The following is a 19,448-nucleotide window of genomic DNA, read 5'->3' as shown; positions in this document are numbered from 1 at the left end:
GGAGGGGATGTGGAGAAAGGGGAACCCTCTTACACTGTTGGTGGGAATGCAAGTTGGTGCAGCTACTTTTGGAAAACATTTTGGAGATTCCTCAAGAAATTAAAAATAGAACTTCCCTATTCAGGATTGCATGGAACACTGGGTGTGGTGCAAAAATAATGAATACTGTTATGCTGAAAATAAATTAAAAAAAAAAAGGGGAAAAAAAAGGAAATTAAAAATTGAGCTATCCTATGACCCTGGAATTGCACTGCTGGATATTTACCCCAAAGATACAGATGTAGTAAACGGAAGGGCCATCTGTACCCTAATGTTCATAGCAGCAATGGCCACAGTTGCCAAACTGTGGAAAGAGCCAAAATGCCCTTCAGTGGACAAATGGATAAAGAAGATGTGGTCTGTATATACAATGAAGTATTATGCCTCCATCAGAAAGAGTGAATACCCAACTTTTGTATCAACATGGATGGGACTGGAAGAGATTATACTGAGTGAAATAAGTCAGGCAGAGAGAGTCAATTATCATATGGTTTCACTTACTTGTGGAGCTAAGGACCAACACGGAAGACACTGGGAGATGGAGAGGGGAAGTGAGTTGGGGGAAATCGGACAGGGAGACAAACCATGAGGGACTGTGGACTCTGAGATACAAACTGACGGTTTTGGAGGGGAGGGTGGGGATTAGGTGAGCCTGGTGCTGGGTATTATGGTGGGCATGTATTGCATGGAGCACTGGGTGTGGTGCATAAACAATGAATTTTGAAACACTGAAAAAAGCATAAAATTAAATCATTTATTTATTTATTTATTTTTGATTTTCAGCATAACAGTATTCATTTTTTTTCACCACACCCAGTGCTCCATGCAATCCGTGCCCTCTATAATACCTACCACCTGGTACCCCAACCTCCCACCCCCCCACCACTTCAGACTCCTCAGATTGTTTTTCAGAGAACTTCCCTATGACCCTGCAATTGCACTCCTGGGTATTTACCCAAAAGATACAGATATTGTAAAAAGAAGGGCCATCTGTACCCCATTGTTTATAGCAGCAATGGCCACGGTCACCAAACTGTGGAAAGAACCAAGATGCCCTTCAATGGACAAATGGATAAGGAAGATGTGGTCCATATACACTATGGAGTATTATGCCTCCATCAGAAAGGACGAATATCCAACTTTTGTAGCAACATGGACAGGACTGGAAGAGATTATGCTGAGTGAAATAAGTCAAGCAGAGAGAGTCAATTATCATATGGTTTCACTTATTTGTGGAGCATAACAAATAGCATGGAGGACATGGGGAGTTAGAGAGGAGAAGGGAGTTGGGGGAAATTGGAAGGGGAGGTGAACCATGAGAGACTATGGACTCTGAAAATTATTTTTTTTTTTAAAAAGGCATCATTTGACTTTAATTTTCTATTACCAGTTGTCTGTGTCAGTATATAGTCTCATTCACATAACTGGGTTGATTTAATTACACCTATTGAAAAGAGAATAACCACAAGACTATATAGTAATATGTTGAAAGTCCTAAGAGGTCAAAGTTTCATTTTTTTCAAACAGATCGTAATTAAATCATATATAAATTGGTCTTCTAAAGGGTTACAGTCTACCAATAAATTTTTAAAGACATTTTTAAATGGAAAAGAAAAAGGAGTTGCATAAAAATGTAAGTAAAATAACAGCGTATCAGATACTGATATTGATGTGGTTCTAAAATTACATATTTTTATCCATTTTAAAATGTAAGCGAATAGTCTTAATGTGCAAATGGATTTAATTCAGCTTTTTGTTATTGATTCATTAATGAAATAATGTGCTTGTCCCTGAAGGCATGGTATGTAACTGATAATTTTCTACTATGAACCTAAACTAACTTTGTGCATAAACATGTGTATTTTGGTTTAGAAGGTATCAACATCCTAATAACAAACTTATAACTAAAATGGGAACAAATTAATTTTTTGAAGTTTATAGGTACATAATTTTAGAGACTTAGAATGATATTCTTCCCAAAACTAGGCAAGCACATAATTTTGAAAATATTCTCCTTATATGAATTAACTCTGTTTTCTCTGTATTAGTTAATAATTAATAAATTAATAAATATATTAATAAAGTAATAAAAATCAATTATTTTGATTCTTTTTTGTTTGACTCAAACCTCTTATACCCAGAATTCCAGATTTGGAAGGATCCTTAAAAATTATCTAGTCTGATTGACCAAACTAATTTAATGGTTTAGTCACAATTATAATGTGAACTCTGGACTCCAGGGTTTTTTGGTATTGATTCTTCTGTTTATTTATTTTTTAGGTGACTGCACTTCAAGATGAAAAGAATTCATTAGTTTCTGAAAATGAGATGATGAATGAAAAACTTGACCAGTTGGATGGCTCTTTTGATGATCCAAATACAATGGTTGCAAAAAAGTATTTTCATGCACAGTTACAGCTAGAACAATTACAGGAAGAAAACTTCAGGTAGCATTTTTAATAAAAATCCTTCCACAGAGTTCTGTTAAACTAGAGGTGTAAAATCCTATCAACAACTACTTATTAAGCATTTTACAGTATGCTGTAGCATCCTGGAGCTTTATAGCATGCTTAGGACACTAATCCAGCTCTGAAAATACCTAATGGTACAGGTGGTTCCTGCCTTCACAGGGCTTGCAAGCTAGGTAGGCAAGTGGGATATGTCTATAAAATCAAAAAAACAATTCAAAATAACTTTATGTAATAAGGGCCAAATGAAGGCCATGTGCAAATGCAATAGGAGTGAAAGGGAGTGACTGCTGAGGCCTGGAGAGAATGGGGTATTTCTTCTGGATGAAAGGAAACCTGATAATAAATGGAAAAAACGGAAATCTAAAAAATAAAATAAAAATAAAATCTAGAAAGCTAAAAAAATGCTTTCTCTTTGAACTTTTATGTTTCTTCTTTGGAAAAAAAAAAAAAAAGGTGTTACACATCTTGCCTTTAATAAACATTGTCTCTTGTGTGCTTGCTGCTGAGCCTGGAGCTATAAGGCCTTGAGAGTAGGCACTCTAATTGCACTCTATGACTTTTTTTTCCTTCTTTTATTGTAATATCAAACTTAAACACAAAAACAGTTGCAACAATAGTGCAAAGAACTCCTTTATTCCTTTTATTCAGATTCCACAAGTGTTTTGCATTTTTTCCCCATTCGCTATCACTCTGCATATTCTTAGGAATTTGCGTATTTTTTTCTGAACCACTTGAGAGTAAGTTGGAGCCATGCACCTTTATCCCTATATGCTTTAGCATGTATTTCCTAAAACAAAAAGAACTCCTTCTAAACCATAGTATAGTGATTAAAATTAGGGAATCTGTCATTGATACAATATTATTATTTAATCCACAGATCATATTCAAATTCCATTAGTTGTCTCATTGTCTTTTATGACTTTTTTTTTTCCTGGTTCAGAATCCAGTCCAGGATCATGCACTGCATTTATTAATGGATTCTTAATGATCTATAAATCCGTAGTATCATCATTAACTTAATTGTGAAATTGTTCCAGATTTGACCACTGGGAGCCCTTTGAGTTGGCCCCTGTGGCCTTTCACCGGTTACTGTCCTAAGAGCACTTTCTTACTTTCGGGTGCAACAAAATATTCTAGACTCGTCTCTTCCTTTCCCTACCCTGCAGTCAGCCGTTTCTTTAAGGATCTCTAATTCCTTTTATGGACGGTGTTATTTAGAAACAAAGATCCAGTGCTCCACATGAGTTTTTCTGTCATTGCTTGTAGGCCCCTTTAGTGTACAGAGCTAAGAAGTATGCTTACCTATGTTCACATTTACACCTGCTTGTGTTCATATGCTTATATGGACACATGTCTGCATTGGTTTTTATGTCTCTCACTGTGAACAGTGAACAGTGATCTCATTTTGATATCCTTCATTTCAGTTCTGTGTTTTCATGGTTCATTCTGATCTTCTCCATTTCCATACTGGAAACTCCTTCTCCAGTGATGGGAAACCTGGCTCCTATTTTCCTCAATATATGTACTCATATACTCAATCCCAAAGCACATAGAAAGTAATTTAAGAGTAGCTAACCTTACCTTTGTCTTAAGCAAACTATTAATAAGACTTCAGTATGTTTACAGTTCTTTTGCAAGGTAAGATTTATGTATTAGAGATGAAAGTTCCTTTATGCTTTTTCTCAGTCGACACCCACCTCCCAGAGGCTAAGTACTCTTGTGATTATTTTTTTACCATAGATGAGTTTTCTCTGGTCTAGAATGTTAACATTAACTGAATCATGCAGTATGAACTCCTTGGTGACTGGCTTCCGTTGCTCAGCATGTTTGTGAGCCTTCATCTATGTTTTGAATGTATCTGTAATTCATTATTTTTTATGCCTGAGTTGTATTCAAATATTTGGAATTATTCCACATTATACACACTTTTTTTTAAATTTATTTTTTTAAAAGATTTTATTTATTTATCTGACAGAGAGATTACAAGTAGGCAGAGAGGCAGGCGGGTGGGGTGGGGGAAGCAGGCTCCCTGCTGAGCAGAGAGCCCCATGCGGGGCTCTATCCCAGGGCCCTGATACCATGACCTGAGCCAAAGGCAGAGGCTTAACCCACTGAGCCACCCAGGCGCCCCATACACACTTTTAGTTACCCATTTTCCTTTAGATGATGGGCATTTGGGTTTCCAGGTTTTAAGTAAAACTAGACTGAACATGGTAATATAAGAATTTTGTAGACATATTTTTTTAAATTTCTCATTAGTAAATATATAGTGGTATTGCAGAGTTATATAGTAGTTCTGTGTTTAATTTAAAAGACACTACCTAACCATTTTCCACAGTGGTCATAACATTTTATCCTTCCATGAGCAGAGTCTGCTCTTGTTCTGCCTGCATAGCATAGTTCTTATCTTTTTAACTAAATAGTTCAGTAAGAGTGTAGTAGTATCTCCTTAGGGCTTTAATTGGCATTTTCCTGATAACCAGTGATGTGATAAGCCCCTGTTCCTGTGCTTACTAGAAATATATCTAGAAATATATATCTTACTAGAAATATATCTTACTAGAAATGTATCTTATGGGGCGCCTGATGACTCAGTGGGTTAAAGCCTCTCCCTTCAGCTCGGGTCATGATCCCAGGGTCTTGGGATCAAGCCCCATTGGGCTCTCTGCTCAGCGGGGAGCCTGCTTCCTCCTCTCTCTCTCCTGCCTCTTTGCCTACTTGTGATCTCTGTCTGTCAAATAAATAAATAAAATCTTTAAATATATATATATCTCTTACTTGGTGAGTTGTCTCTTCATACTGTTGACCTGTTTTTAAATTGGGTTATTTGTCAATATCAATTAGTTGTAGGAATTTTTAAAAATCTGGATGCAAGTCCTTTGTCAAATATGTGTGTAGTAATATTTTTTTTTCCACTCATTCTGTGGCTTGCCTTTGCATTTTTTAAATGGTGACTTTCAATGAGTAGAAGTTCTTAGATGAAGTCTATTTTATCGATATTTTTAATATTAGTGTTTTTGTGTACTGCCCAAGAAATCTTTGTCTACTTCCGTGCCATGAAGATACTCTCTACTGTTCTTTTCTAGAACCTTCACAGTGTTGTCTTTTACATGTGAGTCTTTGGTGTTTTCTTTTACATGTAAGTCTATGGTCCATCTCGAATTGATTTTTTTTTTATAAAAATAGTGTACAGTCAAACTTTATTTTTATTTTCCATATGGGTATTTAGTTGTTACAGTATCATCATTCAAAAGAATTTTAGTTTTACTCCACATTGCTTTGTACCTTTGTGAAAAATGATATAACCATAAAATTTGGGTCATTTTTTGGACTTTTTAATTCTTTTCCCTTTATCTGTTTGTCTTTATACCTATGTGGTATGGTCTTGATTACTTTAGCTCTAGAATAAGCTTAAAATCAGGTAGTATAAGTATTCCAACTTTGTTCTTTCTTTTCAAAATTTGTTTTGGCTATTCTAAGTCTTTTGCATTTTCATTTAAAATTGAGAGCTAGTCAGTTTCTATTTAAAAAACCTTTTGTGATTATGATTTAGGTTGTATAAAATTGATAACTATATTGAGAATTTCTATGAATATGGTATCTTCATTTATTTAAATCTTTAATTTGTCTCGGCAGTGTTGTGTTGTTTCCAGTGGAGAAGTCTTGTATGTGTTTTATTAAATTTATTCCCTAGTAGATGCTATTACATATACAATTTAAGTTATTCTGAAAAGTGGCTGCAAGTATGTACAAGTGATTTTTTTATATATTGAAATTGATCTTTCATTTTGAAACTTTTATGTCTTATAAAGTTTCTTAGTTCACTTATTGATTCTAGTAATTTGTTTGTATAGAAAATCTAAGGCATCCTCAGTCGTCTCATCTATTAACAGAGCTTTACATCTTCCTTTTATTATTTCTGCCCTCTATTTGTTTTTCCTTAATTTAGCAAGAACAGACATCTTACTTTGTTCCAGGTCTTAGGGGGAAAACACTCAGTTAAGTACCATCAAGTATAATACTCACTGTAGAGTTTTCTAATGTGCTTTTTATCATTTTGGAGGAGTTCCCCTTTATATATGGCTGCTGAGAGTTTTTATCATTAATTGGTATGATTTTTGACATGATTTTTCTACATCTTGAAATGACAGTGTAGTTTTTCTTTTCATTCTTTTATTATGATCGTTTAATTTTTTGGATGTTGAACAATCTTATATTTCATGGTTAGATCAGTTTGGTCATACTTATTTTGCATATATATGACTGGATTTGGTTTGCTGATATGTTGAAAATATTTTTGATTATCTTCATATAGATATTGGTCTATAACTTTTTTTCTCTTGTAATATCTTTTTCAGGTTTTATTGTCAGAGTTCTTCTAGTCTCATAGAATAATTGGGAAGTGTTCTCTCCTCCTCTATTTTCTGAAAGAGTTTATGTAAGAATAATAATATTTCTTCCTTAAATGTTTGGTAGAATTTATCAATAAAGCAGTCGACCTATAGTTTTGTGAAAGGGCTTTTAATGACAAATACAGTTTTGTTAGTAGTCATAGGGCTTCTCAGGTTTTCTGTTCCATTTATGTCAGTTTGATAAGTTGTGCTTTTCAAGGTATATGTTTATTTCATTTAAGTTGTTGAATTTATTGGCATATAGTTGTTCATAATATTCTCTTATCGTCCTTTTAATGACTGTGGGAGCTATACTGATATTCACTTTGTCATTCCTGATATCAGTAATTTGTGTTTTTTCTCATTTTTCTTGGTCATTCTTACTAGGGTTTCATCAATTTTATTAATATTTTCAAATACTTTATTAGCTTTCCATATTACTAGTTTTAGATCTCTGTTCTTTCTATTTACTTACTTTGGATTTAATTTGCTGTTCTTTTCCTGGACTCTTAAGGTTGAAACTTGGATGATTGATTTCAAGCCTTTCTTCATTTCTAATAAGCCTTTAAAACTGTAAATTTTCCTCTAAGCACTGGTTTAGCTGGGTCCCCAAAGTTTGACTGCCTGTCTCTGTTGTTATTCATTCTCAAATATTTTCTAATTTCCTTTGTGATAACTTCCTTGACTTGTGTGTTATTTAGAAGTGTGTTGTTTTATTTCCAACTATTGAAGGCTTTTCTAGACTTCTTATTGTCGTCTAATTTCAAATTTAAGTCTCTTATGTTTAGAGAACATATTTCACAAGATTTGGTCTTTAGATACTTATTAATATTATTTTATTGCTCGGCATGTTGTGATGACTGTTCCATCTGAACTTGCAGGGGATGTGTATTCTGTCGTTTTTGATTGACATGTTCTATATGTGTCAAATCAACTTGGTTAATAGTGTTGTTCAGAGCTCTTCTGTATTTTTACTGATATTTTTGTTTCTGTCATTTATTGGAGACTGGTATTAAAGAATGATTGTGGGTTTGTGGATTTCCACCTTTGATTCTGTCAGTTTTTGCTTCATGTATTTTAAAGCTATGTTTAGGCATATACACATTTATGATATGGCTTTCTAATGATTTGACCCTTTTATGATATGGCTTTCTAATGATTTGACCCTTTTATAGAGAAATATCTCTATCTTTAATAATACTCTAAAAATTAATTAAATACTTTAATAGTACTCTAAAAATTTATTTTGTTTGATGCCAACATAACCACCCCAGTTTCTTTTGCTTACTGTTTGCATGGTGTTTTTTTTAAATCTTTTTAGTCTATCTGTGCCTTTATATTTAAACCATCTCTTGTTATTAGCATATATTTGTTATCTAGTCTGATGCTTTCTGCCTTTTTAATTGGTGTGCAGTCTGTTTCCCTTTTATGTAATTTTTGTTACAGTTATATTTAGGTCTGTCAGTTTGCTGTTTTTCATTTGTCATATCCTTTTGTTTTTCTTTTCTGCATTTAATTGGGTAAATTAAATACTTGTTTAAATATTTGCCTTTATTCACTATATTGTCTTTTTACTTTTTGTTGTTGCTATAGAGTTTAAGTATATCCTTAATTTATTATAGTCTACTTAGAGTTACTATTTTACCACTTCTCATGTGATATATATTTTTGAGTAATTTTAATAAATATCTATATATTTTCTCTTTATCTTATGAGATATTAAAACTCTTACTAGAGTTAGAGATAATGAAGCACAGTGTTTCAGAAGTGAAAATAAAAATTCAGAACAATAAGTTTATTCTCAGCCAGATTCAAATCCAGGAGCTGAAAGTGTCTTAATCCTTAGCCTTTCTGTGTTGAGTGTGGAATTTAAAAAAAAAAAATTTTTTTTAAGTATGCCTTGCTAACATGTCTCAGTAAGAAAACAAGTGATGAAAATCACATTATAAGTACTTGTTTTCTTTACTCAAGGCTTGAAGCTGCAAAGGATGATTACCGTGTTCATTGTGAAGAACTTGAAAAGCAACTAATTGAATTTCAGCATAGGAATGATGAACTGACTAGTCTTGCTGAAGAAACAAGAGCCCTGAAGGATGAAATAGATGTTCTTAGGTATGGCGTGTCTAAATATAATGATGTCACTTCTAAGTTATTCGTTAGTCATTTTGGTATTCCACAGTCTAATCAGGGATTCTTAGGGTGATTCCTGTGTATCAAGTACTGGTCAGTTTTTATCCAGGCTCTTAGTCTTTACTTATTTTATGCTTGTTGATGATAATTGCAGTTTAAGGATAATATTCAATTCTCTTAGCACAATTTTTTTTTTTTTTTTAAGAGAGGGAGGATGAGGGGATGGCAGGAGTAGAGGGAAAGGGAGAGAGAGAATCCCAAGTAGGCTCCGCTCTTAGCGCAGACCCAGACATGGGGTCCAATCTCACAATCCTGAGATCATGACCCGAGCCAAACTCGAGAGTCGAACACACCCAACCAACTGAGCCACCCATGGTAGCACAAGTTCATGTTAAAATTCATAAACCCCAAATGATACCTTTTTCTTAAAACTGTGTAAGCTGGGAATCACCTTTAGATACATTTAGCTTGACCTCCTTGTACTCATTAGTGTATCTTGTGAACTTTTTACATAAGGGAAAGCATTCTCAATCCATGTTTTGGCATTTGATATAAAATAGGTATAGGTAAGTATCTTAATATTTATTTCAGGGTTATCCCAAGGTTCTCTTATTCTCTTTGACAATGTATAAAATTTTTATTTGGTTTTTGCCTATGGAATGTTAATCAAGTAAATAGACTATCTATATACTTGTTATATTTTCTGTTAAATTTTCTTAATGGGCCATTTTGTTGCACAGTTTTTCTGTCCATTTGAAATAAAAATATTTATACCCATTTGTTTGAACCTGCATGTGATGGAAAGTGGTTTGGTTTATGTATTTACTTTTGCTCTAGCCTAGTTGGTCAGGTAGATACAATTCTAAAGCAAAGTGCTTTGTCAGACAAATTGTAAGTTGAGTCAACATCCTAAATATATCAAATACTTACTAAATGCTAGACACAAAGCAAAATTGGCCTATAAGCTACAGAGGAGCCTAGAATTGTTCAGTTGAATTTGTAAAACCATTCTTTTTTACACATTGTGCTGTATGAAACAGTTCGATAATTTAGTATGCCAAATTCAAAACATTTTTGTTTTGATACCTTTGCAACAAGAAGGTTCAATGATGGATTTTAGTCTTTTTCCAAAGCTCCCATAAAGTTTATTTCTTTTGTCTTTCATTGTCTTTCTTCATTCCTTTTTTCCCTTGTTTCAGCCAATTGACTATCTGGTTGACTAATTTTACAGATAGAATAAAATTTCTTTATGCATTTACTGGTTCTTACCCAGTAATGTGCAGTCTTTATTATTGTAGGGCCACCTCTGATAAAGCAAATAAACTAGAGTCAACAGTCGAGATATATCGTCAGAAACTACAAGATCTGAACGACCTTCGCAAGCAGGTGAAAACTTTACAAGAAACAAACATGATGTATATGCATAATACAGTCAGCTTAGAAGAAGAATTGAAGAAGGCAAATGCAGCACGTACACAGTTAGAAACATACAAGAGGCAGGTAAGAAAATATCTTAATTTTTTTTTAAAGATTTTATTTATTTGACAGAGACACAGCGAGAGAGGGACCACAAGCAGGGGGAGTGGGAGAGGGAGAAGCAGGCTTCCCACTGAACCCAATGCGGGGCTTGAACCCAGGACTCTGGAATCATGACCTGAGCCGAAGGCAGACACCCAACGACTGAGCCGCCCAGGTGCCCCAGAAAATATCTTAATTTTTTTAAGAAAATCAAAAGAGTTCAACTTTCTTTTGATTCCTTTTGATACTTTCAGAATGATAGAGATTTGAAGAAACATTGCCTATAGTTGGCTATGAACTTATGATAGATTTCTTCTACCTGTAATTTTAATTCCAGGGTTGATAATTGAATTTAAGTTATCTAGGTCTTTCCCTTTTTACTGTCTTCTGAGCTTATATATATTTTTGGGCATTTTATTGCTTATTAACATTTCTGGTAACCAGTAGTAATTGCCTGGAGAATGGAGCTATAACTGCTGATACCCTGTTTTTCTACTTATCTGGCAACCTGGAGAAACATTGGAATAGGAGACTGATTTTTTTTTTTTTTCATACTAAATTATTATTTGGGTATTTTAAAATTTAGGCTCTTATTTACATGCTATTTCTACAACTATTTAGGATTACTTATATTCTCATTATAGATTTTATTTCCAATCAGTTTCTTATTTATTAAACTCTAAAAACTATTAATATTATATATTTTTGTTATCTACTTTTGTTTCTGACAAAAGGTTCAAGATCTTCACAATAAACTTTCCTCTGAATCCAAAAGGGCAGATACACTAGCATTTGAAATGAAGCGGCTTGAAGAAAAACATGAAGCTTTACTTAAGGAAAAAGAGGTACACATGAATATAGTTGATGAGTAATATGTCTGTCTTCTCTTTTAGTGTTTAATATTATCCTTGCTGTTCTAAGAATGGAAGTCATGTAAATCAAAACTTCCGTCTTACTCCCAATCCAAGTGTTGCTGTGGAAGAAAGTAGTAGAAATTTACTGTGCAGTGTTGTTATTCCTTCATGAGGGAAGATGAAGTCACAGAGGCAAGGCCATATGTCTCATTGCATGTTTTCCCATTCTAGACCATCGGCTTCTCGAGAGCAAGGGCCACAGATTTTATTTTTTAGTGGCTTTATTGAGATATAATTTATATACCATAAATTTCACCCACTTGAAGTGCACGATTCAGTGGTATTCCCTGAATACCACTTAGTGTATTCCCTGTTGTGCAGCCCTCACCACAGGCCCATTTTAGAGCACTGTCATCACCTCGTTAGTGTGTGTACTGGCAGCGCCCTACATTCTGGCTCCCCTCCCCTCAGCCTTTGAAAGCATTAATCTACTTTCTGTCTCTGCAGATTTGGCCAGTCTGTCCAGAATATGTCATCCTACACGGTGTCAGTTTTGTGACTAGATACCTTCACGTAGCTTTAATGCTTTCAAAGTTCATCCATGTTATAGCATGAATCAGTACTTTGTTTTGATGCTGAATGATACTCCATTCTATAGACATACCACATTTTATTTATCCACTCATCATTTTATGGACATTTGGGCTATTAAATAATGTGGCTATGAACATTTATTTACAAATGTTTATGTAGACATGTATTTTCATTTGAGTACATACCTAGGCATGGTACTGCTGGTCATATGGTAACTATGTTTAACCTTTCAAGGAGCTACCATGCTGTTTTCTAAAGTAGATAAACCATTTTTAATTCTCAGCAATTTCTAAAGGTTTTTAATTTCTGCATATCCTTGACAACACTTATCAGACTTTTAATTTTAGCTATCCTAGTGAGTATGAAGTGGTCTGCTATTGTGGTTTTGACTTGTATTTCCCTAATGACTAATGATGTCGAGCATCTTTTCATGTACTTATTGGCCATTTGTATGTCTTCCCTGGAGATATGTCTCTTCAAAACCCTTACTCATGTTTTATCTAGGTTATTTGCTTTTTTATTGAATTGTAAGAGCTCCTTATAGATTCTGGATATAAGTTCCTTCTCAAATATATGATTTGAAAATATGTTCTTTTATTCTGTGGGTTCTCATTTTTTTGGTGGTGCTATTTACAATGGAATGATTTCTCATTTGATGAAATCAGTTACCTATTTTTTTCTTTCCTTGTTTATGCTTTTTTGGCTGTATTTCTGTGAAGTCACTGAGTAATATGAGGTTATAAAGATTTGTGCTTATGTTTTCTTTTAATTTTACAGTTTCTGTGAACAGTTTTGAATTAATTTTTGTAAATGATGTAAGATAGGGGTCCAACTTCATTCTTTTGTGTGTGGCTATTCAGTTGTCCCAGAACTGTTTGTTGACAAGATTATTCTTTCCCTATTATTGTCTTAATACCTTTGTTGAAAATCAATTGGCCATGATACTGTAATGATGGATATATTATACATTTCTCAGAACCCATAAAAGTAAAATAGAGGGAACCCTGATGTCCTTTAGTTAATAATAGTGTATCAGTACCTGCTCCTCAGTTCTTTTTGTTGGTTTGATTTATTGTGTTTTGTTAGTCAGCATACAGTACATCACCGGTTTTTGATGGAGTGTTCCATGATGCATTGTTTGCGTATAACACCCAGTGCTCCATCCAATCCGTGCCCTCCTTAATACCCATCATGAAGATCACAGTTCTTCAAGTAACCACTAACTTTACCTCACTCATTACTCAAGACACTTCTGCAAGGGTTATGTATCTACATTTCCATTTTGGTAATGTGGATACTAAAGCCGAAAAGTCAAATAACTCACCGTAGGTGATACAATAACTAGTAAATAATGAAACTGGAGTTCAAGCCGTGATCTATTTGCCTCTAAAATCCATGCTGTTGCACATTTGTAATTATGTCAGTTTGGTTCAAATAAATTATCTAATGGGGAAATCACAAGATTTATGTTGTATAAAGATTATGGGATTTATGTAAGAGAAAATTACCTCTTAGCATGAAAACTAAAACGTCACTTTTAAGTAACTAAGCAAAAATTATGAAACTAAGATAAATTATTATAAGCATAAAGTACATTTCTGGTGGGCAGAATTATAAATAATTCTTTTTAATAATTCTTTTTCTCATATAAATAATTTTTTCTCATAAATAATTCTTTTTTAGAGACTAATAGAGCAGCGTGATACTCTGAAAGAAACGAATGAAGAACTTCGATGTTCACAAGTACAACAAGATCATCTAAACCAAACAGGTGAATTTTGCTGGATTTAGAAAAGTTTTTTTTAACAGTAGAAATACTGAAATGTTAATCATTTGTTGTTGTTGTTTAGATGCATCTGCTACAAAAAGTTATGAGAATCTTGCTGCTGAGATTATGCCAGTGGAATATAGGTAAATTTGTTTTTATTAATTAATAATCTATACTTAATATTAGAAATATTTCTTCTTTAAAAAAATTATTAGCCTTCAGGATTTTCCATTTTATTAGTCATGGAGTTCAAAATTACTTTGTCTCATCTACTTGAACTTCTTAGATTGTTACTGCTACTACAGTAGTTTTAGAATTTATTAGAAGTAAAATTTCACAAACTACATGAATAAAATATTCTAGTTTTTATAATATGACTTTTATTGTGTTGAACTTCTTTTCCTACCTCTAACCTCAATGGAAAACCATTTTTACACCTGGCATCAAATCCACGTGGGTGAAACAAATAGGTGAAGAGTTGTCAATATGGCAAAAGGATTACGCTGAAGTTAAATAAAATACAAATTTTAGAATCTCTTAACCAACTTTTATCCCGGTATTTTACTGCTATGTTTGCTTCTAGGTATTTGACTTATCTGGTATTTTTTATGGTTTTCCTTTCCTTTTTGTGGTAACAGTTTTATTTACTACTTCAGACTCTACTCTTTCCTTAAGCAGATTATTGAGATTCAGTTCACCCCTTTAAAACCATATGGCTCAGTGGTGTTTAGCATAGTCATGGAGTTGTGCAGCCATCTAATTAGAGAACATTCCATTCCCCCCAAAAGATACCCTGTGCCTCTGAGTAGTCATTCCTCAGTCCTGCCTTCCCTCAGGCTCCAGCACAAGGCAGCAGAAAATCAACTCTCTTATGGAATTTAACATATATGAGTCCTACAATAAGTGGCCTTTTGTGCCTGCTTTTACTCAGGATACAGTTTGCAAATATGTTAATTTTCATTCTGTTAGATTTTTTGTTGTTAAGACAGAGCTCTTTACATGCTGGACTGGAGAGCAACTTTTTAAAAGTCGTTAATACCCAGTGATATTAATATCACTTTAAAAATAGCTGTGTGAAAAAAAAAAAAGCCATAATATGAACCTGTATCTTAAAGTCATGATGTTGCCATTCAGAAGAACACAAATTGAGATTAATTGAAATTACTTGCTTTTAAGAAATTACATTTAAGGAGGCAGCAGGTAGGAGAACATTACTTTTCTACTTAATATAATTTTTCTTGTTTGCATTTTAGAAAATGTGTATTTGTAAACTTTTAATAAAAATTGTTTTCTGAAAGCAAAAAACCTAGGTGCAGTAATATAATTGTCATAAGAATATATTTTAAAAATATTAAACAGGGGTGCCTGGTAGCTCAAGCCTCTGCCTTCCGCTCAGGTCATGATCCCAGTGTCCTGGGATCGAGCCCTGCATTGGGCTCTCTGCTCAGCAGGGATCCTGCTTCCCCCCCACTCTCTCTCTGCCTACCTCTCTGCCTATTTGTGATCGCTATCTGGTAAATAAATAGAATCTTTAAAAAAAAATATTAAGCAAACTGATTTTTTAAATCCATTGCTTATAATGTATATGTTTTCTGAAGATATGCTATAGTGAATAGCAGCTAAGTTACCAGTAAAATAACTCCTATTTCTTTTGGGATTTGCGTAATATTTAATGATATATAATATAATATATAATATAATACTTTTGCTTTGAAAAATTTATTACTTGTTTTTTTGAGACAGTCTTACAGTGTATGTAGTTTTCTTTTAAAAAATTTCAGGAGCATTGGTAGCATTTTTAAATGACAGCTGCTGCATGAACAGGAATTCTCTTAAAGTTAAGAATGTAAAAAAATGTAAAATGTACATTTAAAAAATTTAAAAACAAACTTTGCTCTTCAACATCAGGGAAGTGTTTATTCGACTGCAACATGAAAATAAGATGCTCCGCTTACAACAGGAAGGTAGCGAGAACGAGCGTATTGAGGAACTTCAGGAACAGCTGGAACAGAAGCACCGCAAGATGAACGAACTGGAAACCGAGCAAAGGTGAAATGCCTTGTAATTTCATTAGCTAGCCATGAAATCTGGTGGGAGATGTCACTGTAGTTAAAATAAGTAGGATTTAGGTGGAGGAGGGGCAAGATGGAAGAGAAGTAGGTGACCCTGTTTCAACTGGTCCCCTAAAGTGAGCTAAATATCTACTAGAACACTCTGAACACCCATGAAATCAGCCTGAGATGTAGGATTGTATACTTCTGGATCTCTACAGGGGCAGAAGACACCAGTGGAGAGGTAAAGCAGAGTAGGAATGCTTGGACTGATACCGGAGGATAAGCAGAAGCGGGGGGGAGCCACCAGAAGCAACCCACTGGAAAGTAATACCCCAATACGAGAGTGCCCTGTGGTGGTGGTGGGGCAGCATTAATTTGCAGTCTGGTTGAAGGCACTCAGAAAGAGCAAAAGAGCCTAAGGGGTGACTGGTGGAATTGGGTGGTCATGGGCATGGACCTATGCCCACAAACCCAAGACGGCCACCGCCGCCGACCATGCCAGAGAGAGTGTGGCGGAGCCTCCTTGGTCCCCGAGCTCATGGCTTTTGGTTGCTTGCACCACCGCTGGGCTGGGTGCACTCCCACCTGCATGTGAGAGAGTCTGGTGTGGGCACCCACCAACACTTGCTAGGTCCACACCCTTCTCCGCTCTGCACACCCTGCACAACTGCTGGCTGTGAGTACACCCCCCACCCCCACCCCCTGTGCCTGAGAGAGCTTGGTGTGGGTGCCAGCCAGCACTCTTTAGGACCCTGGCCGCCTGTTCCTGGCCAAGGGTCTGAACACTCCCAACCTGCCCATGAGAGAACCCAACAGCCTCCTGTGACCTGTGCAACCATGAGGTCTGGCCCCCAGACAGCGTTCCCGGCAAAGGCAGTCACCAGAAGTGGGCTGCCTGGACCAATGTTGCTCATGGTTTTAGTGGCACAGGGGTGCAGAGACAAGCGGGTGCTTCAGGCGACCCCTGAGATGGTGGCTGGTGGTGTGCATCACCTGTGGGAGGTCACACAGCTCACTGGAGTTTGCAGAAGGGGAGTCTCTGTGTTCTGGATCACCCAGAGGGGAGCAGACTGAGGCTTCTCTCTGAGACAGAGGTCTGGGTGCAGTTTGCTTTCCACTAAACCTCGAAAAAGCAAAAAGACCCGGAAGAACAAAAACCTCCAAAGAACAAAAGTCTGAAAAACCAGTTTCCACAGAACCCAGCCCCTTGATAGGGGCGGGATGACTCAACCCTGGCAAGACTGACTGAAAAACAATGCGGCAGGTCCCTCCCCGAGAAGGCAAGCCAAAAGAACGAGAAGACAACTACCAAAGGGTCCCCATAAAACTGTAAAGCCCCGACATCAGTGGAAAACAATATATTAAGCTCCTGGTATTGCCCTAATACCTGTATATTTCATAGATACAACTTTTTATTTTATTTGTTCTCATGATTCTTGTTCTTTTTAATTTTTTTAACCTACTTACCATTACAACTAGAGGTTTAATACAACATATTCCATAATAACCTTTTAACTTGAACTTTTCCCATACATATACCTGTTTTTATTTTTCTTTTCTATTTTTTTAATGTACATACAGCTATAAGCTTCATGGTAATCCTCTTTCCCTAATCAATACTACCCCTATATATAAACCAGTATTATTCTCCCTTTATTTTTGAGAAGGTGAGTCCTTTAACAAAGATACCAAGGTACACCCAGGAAGAATCAAAATAACCTTCCCCACCCACATCGAGGATTTATAACCACCCTCACATCTTCTTCTTCTGTCAGTGTTTCTGTGTATTCATTTTTGTTCTGGTGTTATATAAATCTCATCCTTGGGGTTCATTTTGGTTGGGTTCTCTTTTTTCTCCTTGTCATTAACTTTTGTCAGTCTTTTTGTTTGTTTCTGTTTGTATACCTTATAAATCTTACTTTGGGGGCTCTTTTTTCTCTCTGTCTCTCTTTCTCTTTTTATCTTTTTTCTTTCTTTTTGGTGGTGACTTCCAGTTGCTCCAAAACTTTCCAGGATGCACCTTTCCTGGATCGTGGTTGATATATTCAGCTATACATCCCCTCAACCACATCTCACCAAAATGACTAGGAGGAGGAACACCCAACAGAAGAAAAATTCAGAGACTGTGCCCTCCTGATCAGAACTATTGGATATGGACATAAATAATATGTCAGAAAGGGAATTCAGGGTAACAATTATCTAGGCAATGGCTAGGTTAGAGAAAACCATTGATGACAATGTAGAATCTCTAAAGGCAGAAGTGACAGCTGACCTGGAAGAAGTTAAAAATGCTATCAATGAGATCCAATCTAATCTAAATACTCAACTGCTAGGGTTACCAAGGAGAAGATAGAATTAGTGATCTAGGGGACAAAATGATAGAGAAAAAGGATCAGGAGGAGGCATGGAACAAACAGCTTAGAAGCCATGAAAACAGATTTAGGGAAATGAATGATGCCATGAAACGTTCCAACGTCAGAATTATTGGGATCCCTGTGGGGGTAGAAAAAGACAGAAGACTAGAAGATATAGTTGAACAAATTCTGGATGAAAATTTTCCCAATCTGGGGAATGGAACAAGCATTCATGTCCTAGATGCAGAAGGAACACCCACCAAGATCAATGAAGCTAGAAAGACCTCAAGGCACTTAAGTGTGAAACTCATGAATCATAATTTCAGACAAGAGCTCCTGAGGGCAGCTAGGGGGAAGAGATTCTTAATGTACAGAGGAAGGTCCATCAGAATAATGTCAGACCTGTCCACAGAAACCTGGCAAGCCAGAAAGGGCTGGCAAGATATATTCACGGCACTAAATGAAAGAACATGCAACCAAGAATACTTTATCCAGCAAGGCTGACATTCAAAATAGGCTGGCAGCCTTCCGTTTGAGATCAGGAACATGACAAGGATGCCCACTCTCACCACTCTTATTCAACATAGTACTAGAAGTCCTAGCAACAGCAATCAGACAACAAAAAGAGAGAAAAGATATTCAAATTGGCAAAGAAGAATTCAAACTCTCTCTTTGCAGATGAAATGATACTTTATATGGAAAACCCAAAACCCCCCACTCCCAATCTACTAGAACTCATACAGCAATTCAGTAATGTGGCAGGATACAAAATCGATGTACAGAAATCAGTTGTTTTCTCATACACTAACAATGAAAATATAGATAGGGAAATTAGAGAATCGATTCCATTTACTATAGCACCAAGAACTATAAGATACCTGGGAATCAAGCTAACCGAAGAGGTAAAGGATCTGTACTCAAGGAACTACAGAACACTCATGAAAGAAATTGAAAAAGACACAAGGAGGTGGAAGAGCATTCCATGCTCATGGATCAGAAGAATAAACATTGTTAAAATGTCTATACTGCCTAGAGCAATCTATACTTTCAGGGCCATCCCGATCAAAATTGCACCAGCATTTTTCAAAGTGCTGGAACAAACAATCCTAAAATTTGCATGGAACCAGAAGAGACCCCAGATAAAACTAAAGAAATGTTGAGGGGCACCTGGGTGGCTCAGTGGGTTAAGCCGCTGCCTTCGGCTCAGGTCATGATCTCGGGGTCCCAGGATCGAGTCCCGCATTGGGCTCTCTACTCAGCAGGGAGCCTGCTTCC

At 35.8% G+C, this 19,448-nt stretch overlaps 1 protein-coding gene across 3 annotated transcripts in view; it reads left to right on the top strand.

Moving 5' to 3' along the window:
* HOOK1 (hook microtubule tethering protein 1) overlaps positions 1–19,448 on the top strand; it is a 75,933-nt gene that overhangs the window by 32,870 nt on the left and 23,615 nt on the right. For all 3 annotated transcript variants that reach the window (XM_032301937.1, XM_032301936.1, XM_032301935.1), the window contains 7 exons: positions 2,320–2,486; positions 8,873–9,013; positions 10,330–10,531; positions 11,284–11,394; positions 13,681–13,768; positions 13,848–13,908; positions 15,674–15,814. In XM_032301937.1, coding sequence (XP_032157828.1) covers positions 2,320–2,486; positions 8,873–9,013; positions 10,330–10,531; positions 11,284–11,394; positions 13,681–13,768; positions 13,848–13,908; positions 15,674–15,814 — 911 coding nt within the window. The remainder of the gene's footprint in view (positions 1–2,319; positions 2,487–8,872; positions 9,014–10,329; positions 10,532–11,283; positions 11,395–13,680; positions 13,769–13,847; positions 13,909–15,673; positions 15,815–19,448) is intronic.

This window comes from Mustela erminea, chromosome 10, assembly GCF_009829155.1.
Source record: "Mustela erminea isolate mMusErm1 chromosome 10, mMusErm1.Pri, whole genome shotgun sequence".
Classification (NCBI taxonomy): Eukaryota; Metazoa; Chordata; class Mammalia; order Carnivora; family Mustelidae; genus Mustela; species Mustela erminea.
This window is presented reverse-complemented; position numbering and strand designations above follow the sequence as displayed.